Source organism: Myotis yumanensis, unplaced genomic scaffold, assembly GCF_028538775.1.
Source record: "Myotis yumanensis isolate MYYU_CA2020_CCGP unplaced genomic scaffold, mMyoYum1.0.hap1 SCAF_1, whole genome shotgun sequence".
Taxonomy (NCBI): domain Eukaryota; kingdom Metazoa; phylum Chordata; class Mammalia; order Chiroptera; family Vespertilionidae; genus Myotis; species Myotis yumanensis.
The window spans coordinates 60,462,253-60,481,763 of record NW_027223752.1 but is presented as its reverse complement, the minus strand read 5'-3'; the positions used below and the strand labels follow the sequence as shown (position 1 = coordinate 60,481,763).

General features: G+C 37.3%; 1 protein-coding gene across 1 annotated transcript in view; it reads left to right on the top strand.

Annotated features, from left to right (window-relative positions):
• Nucleotides 1–19,511, top strand: part of UNC13C (unc-13 homolog C) — a 525,683-nt gene that overhangs the window by 297,703 nt on the left and 208,469 nt on the right. The window contains exons 14-16 of the mRNA XM_070422420.1: nucleotides 7,136–7,292; nucleotides 17,315–17,383; nucleotides 18,734–18,823. Of these exons, the coding sequence (XP_070278521.1) occupies nucleotides 7,136–7,292; nucleotides 17,315–17,383; nucleotides 18,734–18,823 (316 nt within the window). The remainder of the gene's footprint in view (nucleotides 1–7,135; nucleotides 7,293–17,314; nucleotides 17,384–18,733; nucleotides 18,824–19,511) is intronic.

Sequence of the window (19,511 nt, the reverse complement as noted above, 5' to 3'; positions counted from 1 at the left end):
TGATTCTATTATAATCACCAGTTCATTCTGTACATCAGGTTATTTATTCACTTGATTCTTAGATTCATTTGTTGATAGATGCATATTTGTTGTTCATAATTTGTATCTTTACCTTTTTCTTCTTCTTCCTCTTCTTAAAGGATACCTTTCAGCATTTCATATAATACTGGTTTGGCGGTGGTGAACTCCTTTAGCTTTTCCTTATCTGTGAAGCTCTTTATCTGACCTTCAATTCTGAATGATAGCTTTGCTGGATAAAGTAGTCTTGGTTGTAGGTTCTTGGTATTCAGCACTTTGAATATTTCTTGCCATTCCCTTCTGGCCTGCAAAGTTTCTGTTGAGAAATCAGCTGACAGTCGTATGGGTGTTCCCTTGTAGGTAACTGAGTTTCTTTCTCTTGCTGCTTTTAAGATTTTCTCTTTGTCTTTTGCTCTTGGCATTTTAATGATGATGTGTCTTGGTGTGGTCCTCTTTGGATTCCTTTTGTTTGGGGTTCTCTGCGCTTCTTGAACCTGTAAGTCCATTTCTTTCTCCAGGTGGGGGAAGTTTTCTGCCATTATTTCTTGAAATAGGTTTTCAATATCTTGCTGTCTCTCATCTTCTGGCACTCCAATAATTCTGATATTAGACCGCTTAAAGCTGTCCCAGAGGCTCCTTACACTATCTTCACACTTTTGGATTCTTTTTTCATTTTGCTTTTCCAATTGGGTGTTTTTTGTCGAATCTTTGGTTTGATTCTTGAGCTCCTCTGGTCTGCTATTGGGTATAATATTCTTTATTTCAGTCCGTGTATGCTTACTTTCTAATTTCTTTATCGTAGCATCGAGGGTCTCATTAGTTTTCATGAGGCTCTGCACAAATTTATGGCAAGCCCTCAAAATTGCGATTCTTAGCTCCATATCCTCCATTTCTGTCATGTTTTTTTGTCTCCGCATCTTTTATGCTTTCTTGGTGCACCCCCTTGTGGTCTCTGTGCGCAGTCTTGTTCTAGCCAAGCCTTAATTGTTGTAGTTAACACTAGAGGGATTTGACCACCAGGCCGACTGGCTGTAGGAATCAGCTGTGAGGAAAACGTCTGTCTTCTGGGGAGGCGCTAATCCAGCCTTTGCCTGAGGCGATCGGCAAATGGCTCTGCGCAGGGCCTGGGCGGGGCGGGCTCAACAGGGCGGGGGGAGGGAGCAGCTATGGCTGCTCTCAGTCTGTCTCCAGGGGCTCTGCCTCTCTGTCCCCACAACCGCTGCAAACCTTGGAGGGACCGTAGCCAGACAGTCCCGCTTCTCCCGTTTGAGTCTGGGTCCCTAGAGACTCGCCCGGATCTGTAGCCCAGAGTCTGAGACTCACTCCTGATTGAAAACAACAACCGCGCCCTCAGCCACCAGCCCGCTTTGCGCGCGCACCGCCGCACCACCGTACCTTTAAATTTTCCACACTGCGCCTCCTCTGGGCCTCGTAATGCTGTTGTTTTTCCTTCTAGTTGAAGAGTCTCTCCTCAGCCAGCCTTCCTGTGGTTCTGGGTGATGTCCGTTCCGTCTTTTAGTTGTATTTTTAAAGTGGTTGTTCGAGGCAGCAAACTCCGGTGTTTACCTATGCCGCCATCTTGGTTTCTCCAATCTAATAACACTTAAAAAGTTTTGCTATCAATGTAAATATGATGTCTTCAAAAGTTTTACTATCAATGTAAATATGATGTCTTCATTTATTATTCATTGATGATCATTAGTTGAAAATTAATTTTTATAGAAAATACACATTTTATGTTGATGTTAACATTATAATTATATGTACAATCATGTTTATAAGAATTGTATTTATTCTCTCATTCTCCTGGCATTTCTTTTCATGTCAGACATTTTCAGTTGTCAAAAGCAAGCAAAGTGGAACTGAAAATTATATTTATGTTGATTTAGGTATCTTTTTTACCTTTTGTGTTGCATGTGTTTTAGAAAATATCATGTTGATTATTTCTAATAATTTGGATAAGTTTCAGAATACTGACATTCTTCTGTCAGGTGCGAAGTATAACTTGAAGAGCAGTTTTTGACAATATTTTCCATATAATACTCTTGTATTTGAAGTATAACTTGAGTCCTAACCTATTGTTGGCCAATGAGTAACTCAACAACAGTTTATGAATAACCAACCATATCTTTGAATTTAAACTGGGTGCCTATTGAATCAATATTTTTCTGCTTTTCAAAACCTTGCTTCAGGGGACCAGAAAACCAAACAATCAACAACAACAATCAAATAGACATGGCAAGCTTATCTCAGGAGAATTTGCTCTTAATTTTTAAAAACACAAAATTGGGGAATTCACCTTTAAAAAAGAAACATGTGTCCTATCTGTGTGGTAAAGATACAAGTTTGGGAAAGAAAAGAACTGCTTAGTTCTTCTGGATTTTTCCATACACCATTTGATCAGGAAAATAAATCAAATTACAGTGTTATTGTTTTTTGTTTTTTTTTAATATTTAACATTCTCTTATGCTTAGCCAAATCCCCAGGTAACTTCATAACCTTCCTCTTACATTAGAGATTGCTTGGTTCTTTAGGCATACCCCCATATTTTTAAAGATGAATTTGGAGTATAAAAAAATAATAAGAAAGTGTGTATTAACTCAGAGCATCTGGTTGTACATTATTGACTTTCCTCTTGTGTATTTCTCATCATAAGAAAGAGGCTGAATCTATTTTGCTAGTAAGTAACCTGACTGTTAATATGGAACTGCCCAGTCCTCAGGGTTTCTCTTACTTATTGTAAATGCTCTCTCATTTTACCACAAAACATTTTCTATGAGGGGACAATTTATTAGCCCTATTTGTTGCATAAAAATGTATCCTTTGTTTTGGAGCATTCATGGGAAAGAGAAAAGGGATTGCAGTTTTCCTCTTAGACAAGTGATTGATCAAGGACCTGGAGGATTTGTTTTCATATGGTAAATGCACCCATCCATCTAAAGTAAAAGCCGTTTACCAATTTATGACAGTAATAAGAGCATGCGATTTATTTTTCAAAGGAGCACACTATTCCATGCATCTCACATCATAAGGTTGGGCATAGATCCTGTTTCCACTATGAGAATTAGGGGATCCTTGATGCTTTGCATTTATTTATGCAAACATATATTTTTAACAGTGTTCTGACAGACCAACTGTTTACCCCTGAACACATGCAGGAAATTTCATGTCAAGCATTAAGGTTTAAATTGTCCTCTGGAGGTGATCTCTGTTGAGCAAATACATATAAACTGAGTACTTAATGAGTCTTTCATTTATTGTAAAATGAAACCCAAGGTTTCTTACAAAATCTGAGATTCTATTAGGCTCCATAGTCATCCCTCTATTATACCAAATAAGAGAAAAGCATTAGGTCAATTTTTTTTTCCTTTGGTGAGCTTAAGAACCTATACTTTGGTGCTAATCATCTTACACGAATTCATATTTAAACCGGAACTGTTGGGATATAGTTCACTTTAATGCCACTAGTCTATTTTAGCTTCTTGAGCCGGGAATCTGCTTTCTAAGGAGATTGCTGCTCAATGAAGTCATTCATTCCTTTAAGAAATATTTACTGAGCACCTACCATGTGCCAGGAAGTTCTCTAGGCACTGAGGATACATTAGTGAACAAGAAGGCAAGGTCCAGTTCTTCACAGAGCCACATTTCAGAAGGTGTAATGTATTTATTTGATAGACACTTTCTAAGTATCTAAGAAAGAGGACTTATACAGGGCAATGGGGATTCAATAATAAAAGATGGCTCTTGTGCCCACTGAGTTCCTAAACTAGGGGTAACAGGAAGAAGAAATTAAATAATAAAACAATATAATAGAGATATGCATGTGTGCTATAAGAACATAGGCATGGGGGCAAATTAAGGCATATATGAAGAGAGGTGTCAGAGAGAGCTCATGGGCAGCTTGCATGTCCCATTCTGACTTGCTATCCAACTTTGATCATTTCTCTAAACCCTATGCATTTTATTACTTTACTAGAGGCCCAGTGCACAAAAATGTATGCACTCAGGGGGGTGTCCCTCATCCCGGCCTGTGCCCTCTCGCAGTCTGGGACCCCTCAGGGGATGTCCACCTACTGGCTTAGGCCTGCTCCCCGGGGAATCGGGCCTAAGCTGGCAATTAGACATCCCTCTGGCAGCCCAGGAGCCCTTGGGGGATATCCACTTGCCAGCGGGGAGCAGGCCTAAGCTGCAGTCGGACATCCTTAGGACTGCTGAGAAGGCGGGAGAGGCTCCTGCCACCACCGCTGTGCTGGCAGCCATCAGCCTGGCTTGTGGCTGAGCAGAGCTCCCCCTGTGGGAGCACACTGACCACCAGAGGGCAGCTCCTGCATTGAGCATCTGCCCCCTGGTGGTCAGTGTGTGTCATAGTGACTAGTCATTCCCAATCGTTCTGCTGTTAGGGTCAATTTGCATATTACCCTTTTATTATATAGGATTTCTCCTACATAATTCAAAAACCTCTGTAATTGAGCACCAGCAATCAATAGCACCTATGAAACACTGATGCTTTTGACCAAAAGAGAAGTGATCCTTAAAAGTTCAAGCCCCTGCCCTGGCTGGTTTGGCTCAGTGGATAGAGCATCAGCCTGCGGACTGAAGGGTCCCAAGTTTGATTCTGGCCAAGGGCATGTACCTTGGTTGTGGGCACATCCCTGGTGGGGTGTGTGCAGGAGTCAGCTGATAGATGTTCTTCTCATCATCGATGTTTCTGACTCTCTATCCTCTCTGTAAAAAAATCAATCAAATAAAGTAAAAATTAAAAAAAGTTCAAGCCCCTCTTTAGCAACAAGGATAGATAAAACATTTACTCATCACTGAAATGCATGCTACTCTGAATTCTCTGGAGCAAATGCGATAAATACTGCTTTAGTATATTTCTAACATCAAGAATACAGATATTCTTTCCTTTCATCTTGTATTGTTTCTCTGAAAACCCTTATAAGGATTTAAGAATCATTATTTTTTTAGTGCTGCTTTCTAATCACCCTGCTATTGTGGTCATTAAAAATAGTTGAGAGATTTTAAAATATTTTAATCAAAGGCATTTTCATCCCTTGAAAACCACAAGATGGGTGTCATTAGGGACAGTTATCCATGAAAATACAGGGGAGTTAGATATTTTTTTCTCCATTATGATACCGACAAAACAAAAGCAAGTGAGCTGAATCCACATGTGTTATTTGAAGTAGACATGACTTCAAATATTTTCCCAGTCATAATTTGAGAATTAATGGTTGACGATATTATGGCAGTTGCTTGAGCTAAAAACATGCCTAGTAACAATCTCATTATTGCCAATTCAAGCATTGTCTTTTTGGAGTTCATTACTTCAACTTTTCCCATGGCACTGAAATTCCATTTGCTAAATTGATTTGACACTAACTCTACTTTCTTGCAAAAATGAAGTCAAGTGATTTTAACATTATTGATTAATTGTTCTTAATCAAGTCTATGTAGGAATTGTTAAGCATTTTTAGAAATCATAGTAGTACTGTTTGACCTATTTCATTTGAAGGCATACTTTTTGAAGGGGTGGTTTGCTGCAAGGATATACTCTGTCATTTAAATTGCTAATTGTACTTTTAATCCTGTTTCATCTCTCCCCCTTAGGATAATTTAAGTAGTATTGGAACTGCAGCTCTTAAAAGGAAATGATTTTCAAAGAGATGGTTAGAAGCAAAAAAGCAGGCCTTGGCAGTAACCACACCTAAAGAAAGGGCACACCAGCTCTGAGGCAGACGCATTGCCGGAGTGAAGCCCATTACCAGCCTGGTAGCTGAACACTCAGAAAGTGAAAGATGCCTCAGGCATCGCATAATCCACAATTATGGATGGACCTCTAATTTGGGCCTAACAAATATAATTATGAGTTGCAGGGGGAGAAAGAAATGCAAAATCATAATGCTAGAGAAATTTTAATTTCTATATTTGATATCTTTATGTAAATTTGTAGTATTTAATAGATAGTAATGAGAATTAATTTAGTGTATAGTAAAGTCAAAACATTTACCCAAAAGAAGCAATCAGTGATCGTCTAATTCCAGGGTTAAATTGCACAAGTTATAACTCTCATGGTATATATTATTTGTTATTCATGATCCTCAAAGGTCCACTTTTAAAACTTTAACCTGCTTTTATTAGCTAGCATCATAACAAGCTCTAGGAGAGTGGCCTGGCTGAGATCTAAGAGAAGCCACCCTTTGAAGGACTACCAGCCATTTCATTTGAGTGGCACTCGGGCCATTTATGTATGTATGTGCGCTCTGTGCTTGCACTCACTACTACCAAATCCACTGATGGAGGAGGAGCACATATTGCTGTGGTAGGACAGCAACATGGGTCCAGATTATGTCCTGAAAATTTCCTTCCTCCATGCACAACTCATCTTTTCACTTTTCACTTTCATCCCTAAGCCGTGCTTTCCGTGCTCAGGTCTTTTGTTAGGGTTCCAATGAAACAGGTTCTCTTGAGAGGAGTAACAGAACTGAACACTTACTGCTTCTGATGTGTGTATCGTATGATACTATCACTCAAGGTACAAAAGGAATGGTTTTTAAGGATAAAGCTGGCATAATCCGACCTGCCCTCACTACTCATCTGTTGGCTTAATTAAATCCTGGCTTTAGCAAAATGCTTGGGAGACCTAACTGCTTATGGAAGATAATCCGTTATGACAACAGCTCACAAGCTGGACTCAAGGCAGATGTTACATTTACTTTTTCAATCAATGTGCAGTCTGAGGAGGGCCTCTTGCTTTACCCATGAAATGAGTGGGGGCACAGCTGCTGGGGAAAAGGAGACGCCTGTGTTATTGCTTCCCCACGGTGCTAGAGTCTCTGGAAATTGCACTTTCGGTGTCTACACACAACACTCTCACAGTTGAAAGGGTTTATGCACACACCCTGTGGCAAATCATATTCTAATTAAGCCACTTCACATCTGTGAGTGAGAAATCTTTAAAGGGCCAAAATTGCTTTCTATTTCAATTAGAGATATGGGAGTTTTGGGTCCTTTTCAGATGCAGTTGAGGAATTATTTAATTACTGGTGTTAGAAGTTATGCTGTTGTTTGAATTATGTAATTCTTGTTTAAAGGGCTCGATGTTCTTGTCTTGCAGGCACTTCTCATGTCTGTCTTCTAAATACATGTGCCCTGGCGTCCCTGCCATCATGAGCACCTTGCTGGCGAATATAAATGCTTTCTATGCTCACACGACAGTTTCAACAAATGTGCAGGTTTCTGCCTCAGATCGATTTGCCGCTACCAATTTTGGTGTAAGTATTGTTTTGTTAATTATAAAATTTCTAGTAGCTTATGGGAGTTACATATTAAAGGGGCATTGGACTCCAGATATTCTTGGAATCTCATTGCAGAAGGTATATCTTAGGGAATATCCATTACTACAATTGGGCTAAAGCTAAAAGTCCATCTGAAACATATTCAGTGAAATAATTTTGACAGTCAGTAAGCATCTTCATTAGATGAAGTCTCCATATATGGAATGACCTTTTCCAATGGGGGAAAACATACATTTTTTGAGAGTATTGGTATTTTGTAAGAAATTCTCCATGTATGCAAATTGGGGATTCACCATTGCAGACACTTTTCCCTGGTAAATGTGAGCTTGGTTGACTTCTCTATTAGCCTTCATTTATACTTTCTGTTGGTTTCTACTGGTACTGATGGATAACAGCATATCTTCTAAGTAAAAAATAATAATAATAATCCTATATAATAAAAGCATAGTATGCAAATTGTCCCCTCGACTGGAGTTCTTCTGCGAGTTTGACCAGGGGGAAGGGAGGGAGGCCCCGGCTGGCAGCCAGCAGCCAGCAGCCAGCAGCTGCTAGGGACCCTTACCAGTGCATGAATTTCGTGCATTGATCCTCTGGTAGATGTATAAAGAGTCTAACAGAACTACCTGTATCTAATTAAGATTGTCCACATGAAGTATTCAAATGCATCAAAAACGCATTGAAAAGTAAAACTGCAAGGATCCTGTGGAATCTCAATTATTATCTACTGCCCCTGTCACTGGAACTCGTTCTCCATAAGCAATAAATTAAATTGAGCCCAGCCAATGTGGCTCAGTAGTTGAGTATTGACCCAAGAACCAAGAGATCCCCTGTTTAATTCCTGGTCAGCAGCCAATGAATATTTCTATCTGTCATTGATGTTTCTGTCTTTCTATCTGTCTCCCTTCCTCTCTCTCAAATCAATAAAAACATATTTTCAAAAAATTGAAATTGACAAAACTGGAAATAGGATATAAATTAACTAATTGTAGTAAAGTGGTAAAGATCTAAACTAAGAATTAGTGGAAATCAAGAAAGAAGAACAAATTTCAGAGCTTTTCAGGGTATAAAATCAACCTCATTAAGTATCTTTAAGGATGTGGACAGTGAGGGAAATGGAAAAATGCCTGGAAAGCTTCCCAAGGTTTTGGCCAGGGCACCTAGGCACTCCAGTAGCTCTGTTCAATATCCCTGAGAGACAGGTATTTTTCCATGGGACTGCAGTTACATTTCCCACTGAACTTCAAATTAGTTCACTGGATAGAATTCGTGATTGATCGTGGTGTTAGAAATCAAATTTAGGACATTATGTGTCATAGAGTAGAAACAAATGAAACCAGCAAATAAAAGGGTGTAAAGCCAGGGGAGGGGCGGGGGAATGTGCTGCTGTGTTTACTATTTTCTTATCTTTTTCATCTAAAAGAAAATGCATGTGAGGTGGGTAAGATGAGGTGGAATGAATCAAAGGAAAAGGTGATTGTTATTTAATGACAAGTCAAAATAAACACTAGTAGAAGAAAATTAGTAAGTCAGTTCAGTCATTTAAACCTGTTTCTCAATCTGCTCTATGTGGACAAGAATTATTTCTTTAACATGTTTCTCAAATTAAAATGAGGAAGAGGTGGTAAGCCAGTTTGTAAACATTGAAAGTGCTCTATGTAATAAGATATGAAGATTTCATTTCTCCTGCCCTACCTATAGTCTAAACCAAGCATGTCAAACCCATGGCCTGCAGGCCACATGCAGCCCACAACAAATATTTTTGCAGCCCAGCCAATATAATGGTATGTAAGAAATGTTTTAATAAAAAATTCATAACTTGCCTTGGCTGGCTTGGCTCAGTGGATAGAGCATTGGACTCTGGACTGGGGGGTCCCAAGTTCGATTTCAGTCAAGGGCACATGCCCGGGTGGTGGGCCTGACCCCCAGTGGGGGCAGTGCAGGGGGCAGCCAATTGATGGTTCTTTCTCATCATTGATGTTTCTAACTCTCTTTCCCTCTCCCTTATACTCTGAAATCAATAAAAATATATTTTTTAAAAAAGAAAAAGAATTCATAACTTAATTTTTTACAATATCCTGTTATACATAATTATTAATATCGCCCTACAACATTCGCTAATGACTGATTACTATAATCGTGTTGCATTCATTTTCCTTACGTGCCTTATGCGCAGGCTCACCATTTCTCTCCACTAATACAAGCCGCGAATATTTTAGCGGCCGATGGCCATGTCATTAGTCTTGAACTGACTTGTTTGGTGTGTGCAACAGGAAATATTTCACTTTTGGAGAAAAGAAAAATAGGTTTATTTGGGTTACACTTATTAATTTGTGCAGTTATTCAGCATCTGGTAAGTTAATGTTCAAGAAAAAATGTTAATTTTTATTAAAATGTTCTATTATTTTATGCTAACAATTACTCATTTTTATTTCAGCCCTTTGTATTCAGCATGTCTCTACTGAAATAAACCTATTTCTATGAAAATTGGAGCTTTTTTTGTGGTCCACATAAACTTAAACTTTGTTTATTTGGCCTGTGTTAGCCTTTAAGTTTGATACGCTTGGTCTAAACAGTACACCACCAGGTACTTTTGTTCTACAGCTTGACTCTTGCAACAGCTGGGACCAAACAGCATTCCCTAACCAGCCCAAGAAAATACGATTATGAGTAATACCAGGTCATAGAGTCATTTTGTTATAAACACCTCTTTTTGGTAACAGCACTGATTGTCCCAGGATTTACCTGAAACATAAAGCATTCAGTGTTATGAAATTGTTTTGCTTTTAATATTCTGCCTGGGTACATTGTGCAGAATAAGCCAACGTTGTGGAACACGGAATCTTTAACCACTGAGAAAGAAGATGTGTTTATATGATTAATATCCAACATAAACGCTACCTGGAGGGAAATAAGTAGCATACTTTTTCACTTCACGCTGACCCACAGAAGAAAAACCAAATTGATTTCAGTTCTTTTCAGTGTCTCAGTGGCAATATGGTTATAACAAACTTCATTTTGTAAATCAAATGACTTATTGTAGAGGAGATTTCAAAAGAAAATCTCAAACTACATCTGGTACATCAGTGAGATGGTATGCAAATGCAACCATATTTTTCTCCACCTATTGAAAATAAGGTTATTTGTACATATATGTAGGTAAAGTGTCTCCTACGTGCACTTTAAAGCTTGACGTTCTTATTTACCTGGCTTTTGAAGCTGATACTATCACTTGTAACCATTATATTGGACCTTCTTTATCCTTCACAAAGGTGTAAATCAGACAGTTTGAGTCTTCAAAAGTTAAACCAATGGGAAAAGCTATTTTACTAATGAAGATTTAAAAACAAATACTCAAGGGAAGAAAACAATTTTTGGGTACAGGTGTTATTTGAAGTCATAGTTTAGATGAAAATATTCAAGAATAAAGTGAAACAGACAGAATTTTCAGGGGTGGAGAGGATGGGCAAAGCAAATTTTGCTGAGGAAGATGATTAAAGAAATTGAACAAAAATGATAATAACATGATATGATGAAAGGCAAGGTAACTATTTTGAGAAAAGGGGAGTATATAACATTGTCAGGTGTTGCAAAAAAAGTTCAAATAATATGGGGAAAGAAATGACCCTATTGGATTTGGCAATTAGGAGATCATTGCTTAGTGAAACAGCTGAGGTTAAAATCTAACGTCATAGTGTTCCTCAGTGAAGGACAAAGGTGAATGGTTGTGTGAACTAGGGTTCATTTATTCACTAAAATATAATGTAATCATTAGAGTCAAGTTTTTAAAGAAACGTTCATATAATTGAGCAATGCCCATGTTATAATGATAAATGAAGAAAAGGACACAAAGCTCTAAATAAGACAGTAACCTCTATTCCATCACCAACTTTTACCCTTGATTTCACATTTTTATTATAAAACTTATAAAAAATAATGTAGAAAGGGAGCAAGGCTTTAGGGATGAGTAATATTTTCTGATGTCCACAAAGTAGTAGAAATACTACATCAGGCATGGGAGACATTTGAGGAAAGGAAAGGAGAAGTAAAGATGTAAAATAAGCCGAAAGAAGTTTGTATAAGGTAGCCTGCCTGCTGAGCATGGCAGATAGAATAAAAAATGGAAGTATAAGACAATGCCGTGTTTTGGGGTTGATATTAAATTGCCCACTAAGCCGAAGCCGGTTTGGCTCCGTGGATGGAGCGTCGGCCTGCGGACTGGGGGGTCCCGGGTTCGATTCTGGTCAAGGGCATGTGCCTGGGTTGCGGGCACATCCCCGGTAGGAGATGTGCAGGAGGCAGCTGGTCGATGTTTCTCTCTCATCGATGTTTCTGACTCTCTGTCTCTCTCCCTTCCTCTCTGCGAAAAATCAATAAAATATATTTTAAAAATAAATAAATAAAAATAAATAAATAAATAAATAAATAAATTGCCCACTAATATGTTTGGACTTCATCTTGAGGCAAAGGGTATACTTTGATAGAATCTTTTACTTAGATCACTCTTTAGAGGAAATATTACAGAGGGGAAAGATAAAATGAGTATGAGACAGAGAGTTCAGTTGTAGTAATAGAAACCATCCAAGCAACTTTAAATTGAAAGGGTTTTGGCACAGAGAATTAGATGCTTACAATTATCATCTGAAGGACTGGAGGAGGATCCTTCTGTAATAATTCTTAAAATATCACAATGAAGCTGATTTGCAAGAGAAGCTATGAGCTTTCCTACAGTCAGAAAGATGAACCAGAAGGCTGCTTCTATTTACAATGCAACAGTCTTTATAAAACCACAAAGCTAGTGACCTGGGACTGAGAAGTAAATATCTCCAGGACTTAACTTAGCAGCAGAAGTAAACCAAGAAACAGGAATGTCCGCTTTCCAAAAGTAGTAGCTCCCATGCATCTAATAGGCAGAAACTAAGATAATTGCAGAAACCTAGCTGCAAAGGAGTTTGAGAAATACAGCATTTAGTTTTCTAGTCTCAAAACTACAGGGAATCACACTGAAGAAAGGAGAAGTGAGTAAACCAGTTCCTGGCATTGAACACAGAAGTACTAAATGGAAATCAGTGAGAAGGCTGATGCGCTAGCCCTGGTAAGACAAAGTAATGCCGCATCTAGTAGACAATGGTTTAGAGAAAATGAAGTGATATGGCAAAGGAGAGAATAAATGTAGAAAACATTTGGGATGAAATGATTTCTTTATGACTTGCTAAGTGATTAGTTCTAGTTTTTGTGCTGCCTAAACCTTAGACTATTTCGTAAGACTCTCATTAAGAAGAATGTAAAATTGTCAATGAAAAATTTGCTATACATTTAATATTTATTTCTAATAAAAATAAATCACAATGAATTAGAAGTTATTATAAGACAAATTCCACAAATATTACAAATTCCAGAAAAACAACATAATATTTTTATTAACTTCCTGACACATGTCTATAAAAGTTTTTTTTTTTACAGTTTTTGACTGCAGGTGCTAGAGCACTTCTTCATATGAAAGAAAATTCTGAAATATATTATTTTTATTGATAAAAAGATAATTCACTCTTTTCTAGCACAGTTGATCAAACTTTTAAAATTGATACTTTAGAAAACTTTCTTTCACTTTCATAATTCATTGCTAATGCCACATAGCTTTTAATGACTTATCAAACTTGAGAATACATTTATTATACTTTTTTTCTTGTGTGATGTCAAATCAAAAATTGAACCCAATGAAGTTAAACAGTTAAGGAAGACTTCATTTAAGGCTATTGCAATAGGGAGGAGAGGCAAGCCGGAGCTCAACTCCCCTGAAACAAGGGCTGGAATAAGATAGAAAAAAATGTACATGAAGATATTAGGGGGAAGGATGATCAATAGAACATGTTCAGCATATTGAGTTTGTAAAAGTCTTTCTGTGGCTAGGACATCTGTGTTTGCTAATTGACATCCATCAAAATTAGTCTCCTACCCTCCTGCCAAGACTGGGAGATAGGGTTACTATCTTTTTAATACTTACATTTCAAAGGGATGGCTTTCAAGCACTTGAGAAAGACATTAGCGGCTTATAAAACTGGTAAGAGGCATCATTTTAAAAGATTTACATCTCAAAAGGGTAGAGAAGAAATGTGCAATTATACAGTTTCTAAAGAAAATACTCTAAAAATAAAAAAGGGAGGTCAGGACCTAGAGTCAAGAACAGAAGCCTGTGTAAAGCTTAGTCAAACTGAGGGAAGCTACTAAGCTTTCTTGATCAGTGAATAATAACATCTCACTGCTTTTCAAGCTTGTCTATGAAGGGACTTCTTAAATGCTCTTTGAATTGAAGACATTTACTAATGTATTAAGATGTTTATCCTTGATAGCAACATTGTAGTGGCATTTTATAATGTTATAGAATCTCTGTTGGTATCCATATTAACTTCAAATCAATTAATTCCAACATTCATTAAATTATCAAAAATGATCAAAATAGCCTCTGTATTACTTCTATTTGAAATGTTTCTGATTTTCTTATTCAATGATTACTTTTGGTATCATCTAGAAAAAAAGTCTTCACAATTTGTCAGTCCAGGTCAGAATAATTTTTACTCCTATTCTTGCAAATGTTATAAAAACCTAAGATCAGCCAGAACCGGTTTGGCTCAGTGGATAGAGCATCGGCCTGCAGACTCAAGGGCCCCAGGTTCGATTCCAGTCAAGGGCATGTACCTGGGTTGCGGGCACATCCCCAGTGGGGGGCATGCAGGAGGCAGCTGATCAATGTTTCACTCTCATTGATGTTTCTGGCTCTCTATCCCTCTCCCTTCCTCTCTGTAAAAAATCAATAAAATACATTTAAAAGAACACCTAAGATCAGGTGAGCACTTGACCAGGACTCCTCCCAAGAAAGCTGAGGCCAGTGAGTGCGCCCAAAGCTTAGGTATCTTTATCTTCAGGTGAAATCATCCCTGCCATTGGGTGAGGCACAGAGAAGAAAGGAATGGAAGAGAGAGAAGAGCCCAGGATGCTGCAGAGATTTTTACACCCCTTCCTTGTAAGGGCTTTTCCTTCCATAGTTCCAGGATCCTAAGGAGACTTACTAAGAATGCAGTTGTGCAGTAGCAATAGCTTCCCCCTACTCAAAATCTCCCCTTTGCCCAAGGGCCAAAACTACTGATTTTGTATGGCTCATGACCTAAGATTGGATTTTAGATTTTTTAAATTGTTAAAACAATCAAAAGAAGACTATTATTTGTGGGACATAAAAATGATATGAAATTCAAATTTCAATGTCCATACACAAAATTTTATTGGAAAAAAAACCCCAGCCCCATTTGTTTATAGATTGTCTATGGGAGCTACTATGCTACAACACAGAATTTAATAGCTGTGACAAAGGCTACGACGCTGAAAATATTTACTATCTGGATCTAGTTTTTCTTGTCAACTAGTTAAATCTACACTTTTGATAACTGATAATACCTAGTATTCTTGTTATTGATTTTACCCCTACCAAGTGCCAGGCATGGAGTCCTTATCCAAAGCAAAGAACTGAATAATATGGCAGTTTCTGACTCTATGGCATGCACTTTAGGGGAAACAGTCTTTAATCACCCGTCTTTTATTCTTCAAATCACAAAACGCAGACAGTTGGCCTCCTCTGCTCCTGCAAAGGTAATCGCACTCAAGTTGAATAGAAATATGGAAGTTAAAATTAAATTTCAAGCTGTCCTGCTGTTTAAAGGATCTCTATAAAAATTTAATCAGCAGTGCACTTTTAATTTCACATTATCTGATATTGTTTGAGATTTTGTGACAAGCCTGGCAGTGTTCTCCACAGTTTTCTATTTATCTTGAATGTAAAATTTTCCAGCTGATTACTGAAGACTTAGGTAGGAACCACATGTGTGATCTGTAACAGTCACGGTTTTGTTCAGCGTCGTGAAACAGAAACTCAAACTTAACTAAATAAGATTTATTTCTCCATGTAACCTAAGGACAGAGGTAATAGAAACCCAGGGCTACTGTAGCTGCTCAGAATTGTAATTTTTTGAAAGGGTGGGCAGACATGGCAAGGGTGAGGTGTGGGGACTCCTAGCTTCTTGCTCCAGACACTATTGTTACCATTTATTTAGCTTTTCATCTTATAGCCACAGGATGACTGCTTTACCTTCTAGGATCTAGTCTACATTTAAGGTGGGGAAAAGGAAAACACAAAGAGCAAATGGGAAAAACAAAAACAAAAAACTAACAAAGACTTACGTGGCAAACAGTAATACAGCAAACACTGTCTGCCATACACTCTTTTGAATCTTTCCAAACAGGAATTCATTGATAATAGGCTGAGTTCACCCTCTGACCTAAACCAGGCTACATGGCCATTCCTAGAGGCAAAGAGGTCTGGGAAAGTGGGCATCTTGTAATGGACACATTTGACTCATGCGATTCCATTAGTAAGGAAGAGTGGAAGGATGGATATAGAGCAGACAACCAGGATGGTTGGTCCCAGTGTATATAGCAGGGCCAGTGATTTGGTCCAGAGCATGGTTGACTAGGGTCACGCCAGCTGTCTTGATGATTTGTACCAATCACAGAGGTCAGTTGAAGAGGTCAGAGATATGACATCAACACATTTTCTTTTATAGTCATTGAATAACTAACTTTGCTATGGACTAAACTGATTATTATGATAGCTCTTTTATTTTTTTTAAATTTTGATTGAGAGCCACTGATCCACATGTACTAGTATGGAGGGAATAAAAGGTTAATAAAGGATAGTATAAGCCAGGTCCTCTCCTGGGAAGGTATGATGGAAATGGAAAAGAAAAATTTTATACCGTCAGCTCAACAGTATTTTTCAGTTGTTTTATAGGAGAGTCTTATCCACTGAACAAGTGGCGAACTTCTGAAAAGCAAGGTTCATTTATTAGATTGCTTTATTGCCTCCATAAGGGTTAACACAGAAGCAATATTCAAACTGTGTTCACGAATGTGTAAACCTGATAAATTTTCACTTTATTCAGAAAATTGAAATTTCAACTTAGGAACAATTCATCAACTCAATTAATATTCAGCTCACTTCATCAAGATCAGTAATTTCAAGGGAATAAGAGTTCTATACCCCATAAATCCACCTTGTATGTGAAAACACTAAAAAAATGTTTCACTTTTGCCAGTATCTTCAAAATCTATTCTAGTATATACAGAATATTAATGTAGGCAGAGACATTTACTATAATTTACTCCTACCCCCATATATTTTTTTATTGTAATTTTTGGTTAGAAATTTGAGACTCAGAATGGTGGGACTATCTACCTATAAAGTTCGTGCATGAGACTGATATTTTTACTCAATGTTTTTCATCCACACAACTTTATCCTTATGTTTATTAGCAAAACTTCTTATTCTTATCATTTTCAAATTCCTATGAAGAGGTCGGTCCAATACCAACACAGAATCAAGGGGAAGCATTGGTGTTTTGTTATTGTTGCCCGATATTTTATACTTTTTTTAGCCTAAAAATAAATATAAGTTAAAAGCAATAGATCCTTTCAGATTGTGAAGTTTGTACATGTTACCAAAAGGAAAATGCTTTTTGAAATTGTTTTTGAAAAAACAGCAGCTGTTCCCACTTCCATAGGTGGGGGAAGTATTAAAAAAAACACACACACTACAATTTATTTCTGGGGAGGTGGGCTAGTGTGTGTGGGTAGAGAGATGGGTTATATTTTCTCTTCCTGACTCATATTGTCATGAATCAGTACTGTGGCAATTCAGTTGCCTGCTCTCTTTCTACAGTACATAATTCTCTGGATACTTTCTCATTCATCACAGAGAGCCAGTGTGACTTATTGAAAGAATGTGAATTTGGTGTCAAAGAGACCTTATTTTGAGACACTGCTATGTCACATACCAGCTCTATAATCTTGGACAAGTCATTGATATTTTTGAACCTTGATTTCTATGAAATGGGGACAATAACTGATAGTGACCATTTATTTCCATTCTCCTATTTTGTGTTTTCTTTGGACAGAGGGAAAGATTCATAAAACTACTAGACCAGTTGCACAACTCTTTAAGGATTGACCTGTCAAAGTATAGGGTATGTACAAAATGATTTGACTAAAAGTAAAATATTGTGCTTGGCTCAGATGATTTCTTGTCGTATTGTAAAAAGCTATTCATTACGTAAGGGAAAAGCAAAAAATCCTGATTATGGGATCTCATTTCCTGTCACATTAGAAGGGTCTGCTAAATAAGCAAGCGTTTGTCCCTTGGTCATGTACCTAGCCTCACATAAGCCTACAGCAATACTGTGTGTGTAGCTTAATTTTGTGATTCTTCAATAACCATCAGATTGAGTGGCCATCAGCTAATTTATGGAGTGGATATATGGCCCAGTCCTCATCTTGAAAACTCATTCCTTGTTTCTGAGATATCCTGCTAATATTTCCCTAGCTTTTGAGATACTTGCTGCTTAAGGCATTCCTTCTGGATCAGTACAGTGTGATCTTTAAGCTGTGCAGAGTTCATTGTCAACAATTCTATACTGCCTCTCCAGGTGAAACACACATACAAATATATGTATATATATGCATGAATATAAATACATATAGTTTTAGTTACAAAAAATAATTATAATTGTTATTCACATAAAAACTATAGTAATAATGATTGCATTCTTTATTTAGCAGTTTACCCTAAACATCTTTTTATATCTGCACACATGTATTTCTCTTGTATTCAACTTTCAGTCTCTTATTGATGGACATCTTAATTGCATATTTCTAGAAATTATAATACCAAATTTCATCAAACTCAGCCTTTATATTGGAACTGGGGGCAACACTATGAGAAGAGAACTGCCATGCCAGGCAATGAAAAGATATTTGAGGGTAAACAGGGACTTGAGTTCACTTACTCACCATCGTTTAGACACCCCAACTCTGCTCCAGTTCACTAATAGCTAGAAGTTACCTATGATTTTTCCAGATAGCCATTTAAGAAGCTACTCTGAAAACATCTCCATTTTTGTTGACATATCTCACCAAATCTCACTGGTAGAAACTTTTTGATAAAATCCACAGTACTTCAAGGAGAGACTTTGCAGTACAGTCTTATTTTTTTAATAAAGTTTCTTTGGGATTAAAAGTCAATGTAGCACATGTAAATATTCCCAAAGTATTTTTGAAAAAATTACCTATATTGAGAAAATTATAAATATTTTCAAATATATGCTGTCTTCCTCTCTTTTAGTAGCAACACTATTAAATAACAAGGGATAATATTGCATTCATAATATCATTTTGTATATTTTTATTGCATTATGGGAATAAATAAAAAGATATAGCTTCCTAAGACTAAGAAGAGTATATTTCCAAATTGTTTACTTTCTGTGATGTTTCACATTAATGCTGATAATTTACCCATTTTCTGTTTCCTAATTGACCAGGAAAACTTCCCTGCTGGCAATGCTGAAAGACTGCAAGACCTGAAATCAACTGTGGACTTGCTAACAAGTATCACCTTTTTTAGACTGAAGGTACCTTATTTTATTTCTGTCACTGACTTAGTGAGATATAACACATTTATTCTCTGGTTAAAGTCTGGTTTTACCTTTCATTTTGATTGAAATATAGTTTATATACAATGTTATAATAGTTTCTGGTGTACAACATAGTGATTCGATATTTATATACAATATGAAGTGATCACCATAAGTCTAATTTCCTTCTGTCACCATACAGTCACTACAGCATCATTGATTATATTCTCTATGCTGTTCATTACTTCCCTGTGACTTATTTATTTTATAATTGGACATTGGTACTCCTAATCCCCTTTACCCATTTTACCCATTTCCCCAGCGCATCCCTCTGTCAACCACTAGCTGGTTCTCTATCTATGAGTCTGCTCCTGTTTTGTTTTGGTTGATCATTTGTTTTGTTTTTTTAGATTTCACACATAAGTGAAATCATATGGCATTTGTCTTTCTCTGTCTTATTTCGCTTAGCATAATACCCTCCAGTTTCATCTATGTTGTTGAAAATTGCAAGATATTATTCTTTTTATGGCTAATATTTCAGTGCACACGTGTGTGCATGTGTGTGCACGTGTGTGTGTGTGTGTGTGTGTGTGTGTGTGTGTGTGTGTCTCATCGTCTTTATCCATTCAGCTATCTGTGGACACATAGGTTGCTTCAATATTTTGGATATTGTAAATAGTCCTAT